Source organism: Anomaloglossus baeobatrachus, chromosome 1, assembly GCF_048569485.1.
Source record: "Anomaloglossus baeobatrachus isolate aAnoBae1 chromosome 1, aAnoBae1.hap1, whole genome shotgun sequence".
In the NCBI taxonomy this organism is placed as follows: domain Eukaryota; kingdom Metazoa; phylum Chordata; class Amphibia; order Anura; family Aromobatidae; genus Anomaloglossus; species Anomaloglossus baeobatrachus.
This window is the reverse complement of record NC_134353.1, coordinates 529,917,829-529,927,856: the sequence shown is the minus strand read 5'-3', so window position 1 is coordinate 529,927,856 and position 10,028 is coordinate 529,917,829. Positions and strand designations below refer to the sequence as shown.

The 10,028-nt window shown below is 47.8% G+C and overlaps 1 protein-coding gene across 1 annotated transcript; it reads right to left on the bottom strand.

Annotated features, from left to right (window-relative positions):
• Positions 1-1,568: 1,568 nt before the first annotated feature.
• Positions 1,569-8,438, bottom strand: LOC142295963 (perilipin-2-like). The gene is made up of 8 exons (XM_075339109.1): positions 8,354-8,438; positions 8,209-8,257; positions 4,176-4,371; positions 3,654-3,736; positions 3,318-3,570; positions 2,911-3,092; positions 2,253-2,387; positions 1,569-2,179 (listed from the first exon to the last, which is right to left on the bottom strand). The coding sequence occupies exons 2-8, from the start codon at positions 8,239-8,241 to the stop codon at positions 1,808-1,810; spliced, it is 1,254 nt and encodes a 417-aa protein (XP_075195224.1). The 5' UTR covers positions 8,242-8,257; positions 8,354-8,438; the 3' UTR covers positions 1,569-1,807.
• Between the last annotated feature and the right edge of the window lie 1,590 nt (positions 8,439-10,028).

The window sequence follows — 10,028 nt, the reverse complement described above, 5'->3', positions numbered from 1 at the left end:
TGCCGCCCCTTTTTATTCTGGAAGTTTCTTGTCCTTGAAGGGTGGATCCCCTCTCTTGTGGTGCCATCATGGGTGCTGGAAAAATAAAATCTTTAGAAATCCTATGCTAATGAGCAAGGGCACTAGTCCCCTGGAAGTTAGTTCCCATGGCTTATCTGCTCCATTAGCATGTTAGTTCGACCCTGAATGTCCAGTGTCACAGCATGATCTCACTCACCTCTCTGCCGCTGCATGCGCATGAGCCCGGAGTTCCAGTCATGCGCACTATGAAGCCAGGTGTACGTGTCCTGGCTTCAAACTGAAGTAATGCGCATGACCCAAACTCCAGGGTCCAGTGACAATGGCAACAGAGGTGAGTGAAATCATCCTCTGACACTGCACATTCATTAGCATTATGCTTATGGGTGCATATTGCACCTGACAGGTTCTCTTTAAATTTAAGAGATGCAGTATATGAAAGGACTGCACAATTCACTTTTGGTAAAGTATTAATATTTATGAAAAGATATTTACACTTATGGCTTTGCATGCAAGCTAGGATGTCATTTGGAAGACATGCTATAAACTTACTCTCTACGAGTATGGACAAAGGGGAGATCTTCCCTTATAACCAGGCAAATGTTAAAAGGGAACATCATTTTGTTACCTGATCTGAGATCAGCATAATGTAGGGGCAGCGATCCTGATTCCAGTGGTTTAGGACTTACTGGACTGCTGAGTAGTTTGGATAACATTGATCAGCAGTATAGCATTAGATTACTATTTGGCATGCTGCCTTGTATTCCAGTATATTTATGAGCTCTGTACAACTGCAGCAGAGAAAACAGATTTTAATCAAAATAAACAGCTCAGTAAGTGACATGTTAGTATTTGGGTCTCTATTATGCTGCTCTCAGATGAGGTAGCAAACACCCACTGACAGATTCCCTTTAAGTGAACAATGACAGTTCATCACCTGTTATGCTTGCTGAGTATCAGTGGAGTCTGTCCTTATACACCTATCACCAGTGGTGAAACAGCAGGTTACAGGCTCAATGCAGAGTCTTTACAGATCCAGAGAAGGACCTGTAGACTTGAGCCTGCTGAGCTCTGCTTGCACAGCCCATGCTGGAGCTACAGACTTCTGAGTAGTATCATGCATGCCATGTGTGGGGGTTGGGTCTCAGGAACCAAGCCTCCCTCAGTCATTAAAACTATAGCTACAATCTCACTGGCTAAAGTAGCATGTCATGAGTAACATTACACACTGCTAATTCAAATAAAGACATTGTATTTCTAAGTCTCTTGCAAGTGTAAAGGGTGCAAAGTTTATTTTTTTTGGTATTTTACAAAATTTGATCCCCTGGTTGCTTCAGATGTAAGCTTTTAGAGTCTGAAATGGAGATCTCCAAGCTCCTGTATGAAGATTTCCCATTCCTCCCACCATGTTTAGATCTCTAGTCATTCGCTAGGTTTTATTACCCACAGATTGCTATAGGAGCACCATTTTAGGGAGTCAAGTCACAATGAGTGCAAGTTAAAACCAGATCTTACATTTGAGCAACTAATGTTTGTACACGACAGACAAGTCAATGCAGCATTTTATTAATACAAAAGTAGACAATATAAAGTTAGTGTACATAGTGTAACATTGATACCATATTTGTGAAGATACAAAAAACATCCAAGAGTAAGACAAAAGTCCAATGTTAGAGACAACTCCTTTCACATTTGACAATCTGAGGACCAGTAACTGGCATAGACCAAGGTGGAAGATGCAAACTAAGGCAAGTAATTTAGTGGTATTTGCCCATTAGGCACTTCATTTTTAGTCCTCTTTAACTGAATCTCCCCCATCTTCTTGCTCCCCATGTTGGCTACTTGCCAGTTTGGGATAAAATGGACCTACCAGCCAATTTAGTGGAGTGTTGTTTATGAAGTAGTCCATAACATCATCCATGCCATCCTTTATTTTAGTGAACATGTCCTTAGTGGCGGTTAAGAGGCTGTCCGATATTTCTCTGAAGGAAGAAGCAGAGTGGAAGTTTTGATAGATATCTGCAGCCATGGCACTAATACTCTGAGCCTTGCTCTGAATATTTTGTGGAAGTCCTTGGACACTGGAGACCAGAGACAGACATGTGCTTTGCAGGTGATGAGTGAGACTACGGGCAATAGTCAGTGTGCGGGATTCCATTTGCTGTAATGAGAAGACGACATGTTATATTTCCAGTATACAGATGATGCCTAGCATAAGACTCGAGTGTCATTACCTCTGCACCCTCAGTTTCCCCACCAGCATCTTCTCCAGTTCCTTTCGTCCACTCCACCCACTTGCTGAACATCTTCTCTTGAGCATCATGGATCTTCTGATTTGCACCATTCATGTTTTTTCTTGCATATTCAATCTGAAAAGAAAGTTATTTATGTTCATGGAAGACAGGTGTGATTATATGCACTACATCTGGTTTTACACCAGTATGCATTTTCCCCCTCAGGAAGTACATGTGGGTGTAAAGCCCTATTAGTACTTCATGTCAACAATAAGGGAGCTTTGCCTATGACAGGCTTTTTGTACATGCCTACAGAAAGTAGGAGAGTCCCAATTTGATGCTTTATACCTGGAGATAAGGTTAAAGCATTGTAGGCTTTACAGTCCTTTATTTCTAGAACCCGCTACTCCTGTACATGGTGGTGGCCTCTAAAATTCAAATTAGGGGCTGATCTGCAATACAACCTGTAGAAATGGTGTCTTCTGGTGGCAGGGAAAAGATTTTCTGAACATATGAATGAGTGAATCTAGGCTTGTATTGCAATGCTTCGTCCTAAATACTGCAAGATATCTAATCTGCAATGTATAGCTTTTTGGCTCAATTAAAGTTTGTCACTCCACGAAAGTTAGTGACGATGTTTACAAGTACATGTACTAACCAGGTCAAGTGTGTTCTGGAGCTGAGCAATGGCTTCCTGACTCCTGCATTTGGCATCCTTCATCCTAGTCAGGGCCTGTTGGTAGACACGCTTGCGGGCCTTTGTAGAGAGGGATCCCAAGCGCACATAGTAGCCAGGCTTATCTTGGGACACAAAGCCTTCTGTTTCAGTTGCTTCCTTGGCTATAATAAGAGAACTTTGTTATGCTCATATTTAACAGCTTGGATACACTTTGTGGAGTCAGCAATATAAACCTTGTGGTTTACTACTTGTCAGGACACCCTTAGCTTCTTCAGCAGAGTTGAACTATAATGCAGTTGCTTAAAGTAAGCCAGGTGAGCTAGTATTTTGGCTACGCCAGCAAATGCGGCTTATTCTGTGCATACAAGTTAAGCAGTTTGGCTTACCAAGTTCTTCATCTGTTGGTGGCAGGAATTGTTCCAGAAGACATTCAGACCTAGTTAGTGCAGAGTCCACACGGTCGCTCATGATCTTCACTACACAGCTTCCAAGAACAGTATTAATGCCGCCATTTACAACAGCCTTAGTCATCTCCACACTGTCCTGCACAGCTCCCTTGGTTTTATCCACTACTCCTGTGATACTATGGATAACAGCATCTCTGGCACCAACAACTGCTTCTGAGGCAATAGCCACAACCTAAAAATATACAAGATGGGACCTCTGTAATCTGACAGTAGGTGAAGGGAAATTTAAGGCTCTGCATGATTTTATCTGCTTACCTTTTCAGGAGGCTGATACAGAATAGGCAACCTTTCCTCAATCTTGTCCAGTCCAATACAGCCAATGTTGTTTGCCAGAGCAACTGAGGAAATTAGATTTAATACAACAGTCATTGTATATAAAAGCTAGCAAAGCTCTTGTGGGAAATACTAGGTATATGGTGATATTTGGCCTACTTGCCACACTAGGAGAAAATTACTGACATGTCTAGAATGGCACACCTCTATGCACTAATGCCACCTAGTTATACACATCTCCTGATATTACTACAAAATACCTGGGATTGTATTGTCCCATGTCATCCCTCTGAAACTCAACCACAACTCCCATGATTGCTGTTTTGGCAGGGGGGTGGTGGTCTATATTGCAACCATCCTTACTATATTGCCAATCATGTTTACCTGCATCTTAAACATTAATAAATCCATATGGTATAGATTTTAGTCCCAAATACTGTATATACATTAGGGGTTTACCCAATCCCACCAAGTAAAAAACCACCATCAAAACGCTAAACCTACTTTGAGGCTCAAGTTTCTGCAGGATTGGCATGGCGCTGGTGATGGCCACCGAAGTGATGCTCTTCACACTTTTCTCTGCGATGTCACATACAGATTTCAGGTAGTGATGGTTGTCTTTAGTGGTCACATAGGTGGAGGACACCATGTCATATGTAGAGCTCACAAATGGGAGGTTTATCAGCCTTACCACCACATTCTAGGGATGGAACATGGGAGAATAAAAGAAAAACACAGACTGGTCATGTAAAACAAACATTTACTAGCAATTGTACTTTGAGAAATTCAGAATTGCTCATTTTCAACCTTTGCCACAACACAAAATGGTTCATGGCAGAAAAGAATATAAAAAAATGTTCCTGTGCTGAGAGCCTTACAAATGTATGCCTGCCATGTACTGTGTAAGTCCCTGTGCGCACTAGAAAATGGACCTTCATCCTCTGAAAGATTACTGCACCTGTGGCAAAAAACTGCAGCAAGCCGCAACCGAAAACCGCGTGTGGTTTTACCCGGAATGTCCCTGCGTTATTTTGATAGCACGGGGAGATGCTCACCTGTCCCTGCTCTGTCCGTGGTGCTGAAGTCTCCAGCGATGCTTGTCCCATGTGGCTGTCTTTGGCGCTCTGCTACTTATGACCCGACCCAGCTGAGCATAACTGTATAGACATGAGCCAGTCTGGAAGCAGGAGACCAGCATCCAGAGGCAGCCTCGCTTGAGAAGGCGAGTACAAGATCAGCAGTGACTTCAGTCAGCTGATGTGCAGTGACAGCTGGAGTCCTGCACCTGTCAGCGCAAAGCGCATGAGTGAAGCGACAGCTGATCTCATGCGGCTCACTTCACTTGCAGCCTGACCCTCACAGTGAGCAGTCACGGTCTATGGCGCTCTGTGAGTGTTAGGTGTAGCAGAGCTGGAGGAGTCATGGGACCTTGTGTGGATTACGTTGGACCCGGAGGGCTGTTATTGGTGGGGTTAATAAAGAGGTCAAAGAGGGGGCTTTATTGTCTTTTCACATAAAGGATTTTTTCATGCACAGCGTTGACCTCACCAGCACCATGCTAGTACCCACCCATAATCTTGTGCCTGCACATTTAGCTCACTGGCACGAGCAGCTATGTTTTCTGCTCTGGCCGCAATATGGCAAAGCAAGCTGCACGAGCAGATCTAACTGCACAGGCACAAGATATGAAAATGTGACGAGGAGGAAGACTGAGGGAGTCATCCCATCAAAGAAGGACGACAATCAGCAGCAAGTGGGGGATAAAGAAACAGAAAATGAGCCCGCCCATCTGGGCTACCAAGGTAATTAGTATACCTAACAGCCAAGTTTTATAAAGTTATTTTTGGGGGTCTAGAAGGGGAGGGGGGGGGGGGAGAGGGGGGAGAGGGGGGGGGTTTGGGGGGAGTCAGGGCCAAGGTGCACCTTCATAGAATGCAGCCCAGGAGCTGCAGAAGGTGATTTTTAGTTTAAAGGGAACCTGTAAACACTTTTTGGCATATAAGCTACGGCCACCACCACCAGGCTCTTATATACAGCATGTTAGAATGCTGAATATAAGAGCCCAGGCCACTGTGAAAACAAAAACACTTTATAATACTCAGTCATACGGTGGGCCATATGGGAGTCTCCGTTCCCCGGTGCCACCTCTTTTGGCCATCTTTGTCCCCTGTCTGAAGCCTGTGTGCATGACGCGTCTACATCATAGACACTCACCGATCCTGTGCAGGCGCACTAAAGTACTTTGATCTGCCCTGCTCAGGACCTGAATGCCGGCGAGTGTGGATGACGGACGCATCATGGCTAGAGAAGGACAAAGATGGCTGAAAGAGGCAGCCCCGGTACTGGAGAAGCCCGTATGGCTCACCACACGACTGTTAGGAAAGTAGTGTTTTTTTATGTTGTCACAGCGGCCTGAGCCTTTATATATACAGCATGTTAGAATGCTGTATGCAGGTCCGGTGGTGGTGGCCGCAGCTTATACACCAAAAAAGTGGTGACAGGTTCCCTTTAATAAAGCTCCTACTATTACAATAGGTGGCCTGGACAGCACTATATGAGTGTACACCACATGGATAAGTATTGTAGTTTACAAGGACATTCAGGGATGGCTGCAACCTGCACAAGTGTAAGGAGTGCACAATGTAACTGTACAGTCTTCACTTATGCAGTTGTGGCGCCCCTGACCTGGTCAGGCACCACTGAGTACTGCACCCATGCTGGGGACAGTACAATACAGGTAATCCAGAAGGCTGACAGGGGTGTGGAACACAGGCGCATAGTGATCAGCTCTCACACATGTACCCATGAGAGGACCCCTGGGGAACCCAGGAGGGGGCAAGCCTTCACCTTCACTGGAATAGTGGAGGGGGTAGAGCCTCCATCTCCTCTCAAGGGGTGTGGTAAGAGAATCTGGTTGCTAGGTGGCGTAGGCAAGAACAGGAGAGGAGGAGCAGTGAGTCAGTTAGAGCAGAACTCCATAGGGCTCAGTGAGGAGCAGACCTGTGGGGCTGTTGCTGTCTAACAGCGCCCGCGCAGTGGCTACAGACGGGGGAGAACGGTCAACTAGGAGTGCTGCCTGAAAGCCAGCTTCAGCTAGAGAGTGCACGGAGTGGGAAGTAAGGAGACTGCTAGAGAGCACCAGGCCCAACCGGGCGGCAGATCCCGAAGCGAGGATAGATTCACCTTTCCCTGCTAAACCTGCCGGTGTGGGGCTCTTAAAGCCCACACCACAACACTACAAAAGCCGCAGCCACGTAACCGCAGTGAGGGCCCATAGGTCATAGGAGGCAAGAGGCTGGAGTGGCCTGGTCCGGGGAACAAGCACACGGCAAACAAGAAGGGGAGAGAGGCTTGGAGCATCTTCCCTGGGTGACCCCCATAGGGACTAAAAGTCGGGGTCACCCCAAACCACCAAGGGCTAAGGAAGGCGAGTCAGTAGTCACCCTCATAAAGTCAGCCTGAAGGATACCTGGTTCCTACCTGGTTCATCTCAGCTACGCCCGGGTTACTCACCCTGCCATCTAATGTGAGTAAAAACCCTGAAAGACATCCTGCCTGTGTGGTCATTCTGCGACTTGTGGTACTACAAACCTACACAGGGCCCTGGGGCTTGCCTCACTCTCAGGAGGCTACTACATCTAACTGCACACACCATCAGCCCCAGGCGACCATCAATCTGCAGTGGCGGTCCCTACTGGCCGCAATACTGAGAGTGGCGTCACGATCAAAACAGAAGATTTCCTACCAGTGACGGAGATCCAGCAACGTGGAGTCCCTGAAGGTAACGCACCGACACCGACACAACACCTGTGGGGCTTCACACAGTAAGAAAAACCCATGGACACTGGCTTTGTAAAATAGGGTCTCCATCCCAGTGGGATGTACTTCTAGTGCTGGGCAGTCCACCTGATCTGGTAGTATGGGCACCAACAATAGGCTGTAAGCCAGACACTGCACCCGTGTGTGGCAGGCCCAATTCTAATACCCAGCAGCAATGCCCTCCAAGATCTGCTAGGTTGTGAGGGGCCTGTCATCTGTATGTTGCACCAGAGTTGACTATGCCCTTTATCATGGGGGTCTGCAGCACCCTACAGTGGTTTAGCTTACTGATCTGTATTTACAGTTACAGCTGCCTTTTCCCTCTGCTAGTTTTGAGATATGGTCAGTGAGTTTCCATTAGCTGCATAGATGTATAATGGACAATTTATATACACACACTTCTGTAGAGCCCATTACATCTCCAAAACCAGCCATAAAGTCAGTCACTGAAAGCAAACCGCACTGAAAGCTACATATCTGCAACATCCCCTGCCAGAAGTGGCCACTCCAACAGATCCTGTGCACCCGGGACAAGCACCAGCAGATGGCAGATACCAGAGAGCCAGTGCCTCGCACAGTGCATATACCAGGGAGACTGAGGAGCCACCTACTGCTGCACTAATAGTGAGGGGCTCAGACCCCACAGTAAGGGGCAGAGTATAAGCTCCACTACATCTGCCCCCTCCATGCCCAATATATACCAGGGTGGAAACATTACCTGCTGCTGCTGCTGTTCCACTGTCTCAGCCATGTTGCTAGGAAAATACCTACAAAAAGTAAAGCACACGGTCATCGCCGAGAAAGAGCAAACACCACCAGAGATCTCTCCTCTAATCCCAGCACGGGCTGAAGCCGCCACCCACCTGCTCACTACAGCCACTGCCTGCCAGAGAGGAATGAGTCAATGAGCGCTCCTCGGGCGTCTGCGCTCTTATAGGCGGATAACCACGCCCACCTGACTATGCGCGGTCTCCGGAGGCTCCCTGCAGTCAGCTGACTGGTGACGTCACAGTCTGCTCTCCTGACTGAGGGCGGCTGTGCGCGGCGTGCAGGGGTCACGGTGTGACTGACAGTTGTGTGGTGAGGCCGGTAACGGGGGCGTGTTATGTGCTGGAGGAGCCTGTACACACGGCAGTTATTGTGGGGATAGTGGGAGTGGGGTCTGGTGTAATGTATGTATCACTTCTCCCTGCACACAGGGCATTAGAGCCCCATACACAGGGCAGTTATTGTGGGGATAGTGGGGATAGTGGGAGTGGGGTCTGGTGTAATGTATGTATCACTTCTCCCTGCACACAGGGCATTAGAGCCCCATACACAGGGCAGTTATTGTGGGGATAATGGGAGTGGGGTCTGGTGTAATGTATGTATCACTTCTCCCTGCACACAGGGCATTAGAGCCCATACACAGGGCAGTTATTGTGGGGATAGTGGGGATAGTGGGAGTGGGGTCTGGTGTAATGTATGTATCACTTCTCCCTGCACACAGGGCATTAGAGCCCATACACAGGGCAGTTATTGTGGGGATAGTGGGAGTGGGCTCTGGTGTAATGTATGTATCACTTCTCCCTGCACACAGGACAATAAAGCCCCATACACAGGGCAGTTTTTGTTCCCACAGTGGGGATAATGGTGGGCTCTGGTGTAATGTATGTATCACTTCTCCTGCACACAGGGCATTAGAGCCCATACACAGGGCAGTTATTGTGGGGATAGTGGGAGTGGGGTCTGGTGTAATGTATGTATCACTTCTCCTGCACACAGGGCATTAGAGCCCATACACAGGGCAGTTATTGTGGGGATAGTGGGAGTGGGGTCTGGTGTAATGTATGTATCACTTCTCCCTGCACACAGGGCATTAGAGCCCCATACACACGGCAGTTATTGTGGGGATAGTGGGAGTGGGGTCTGGTGTAATGTATGTATCACTTCTCCCTGCACACAGGGCATTAGAGCCCATACACAGGGCAGTTATTGTGGGGAAAATGGGAGTGGGGTCTGGTGTAATGTATGTATCACTTCTCCCTGCACACAGGGCATTAGAGCCCATACACAGGGCAGTTATTGTGGGGAGAATGGGAGTGGGGTCTGGTGTAATGTATGTATCACTTCTCCCTGCACACAGGGCATTAGAGCCCCATACACATGGCAGTTATTGTGGGGATAGTGGGAGTGGGGTCTGGTGTAATGTATGTATCACTTCTCCCTGCACACAGGGCATTAGAGCCCCATACACATGGCAGTTATTGTGGGGAGAATGGGAGTGGGGTCTGGTGTAATGTATGTGTACCGCCCCCGTGCCAGCAGCCGGGCCGCTGCCGCTGCTCGGATCCAGATCCACGGTTGCTCTAGGGGTCTCCGTACCCGAGTGTAGCGCAACCACATTAAAAGAAGGGGGGAGCTGTGTACAGGGGTTTTTTGGAAAGTTTGTGACGCCACCCACGGTGCGTGATAATGTGAGGGACCACCGCTGCTGCTGGGGAGCCCGGTGACGATGGTGTGGCAGCCTGATGTTTAACCCCTCCGTGGGTAGGGGGT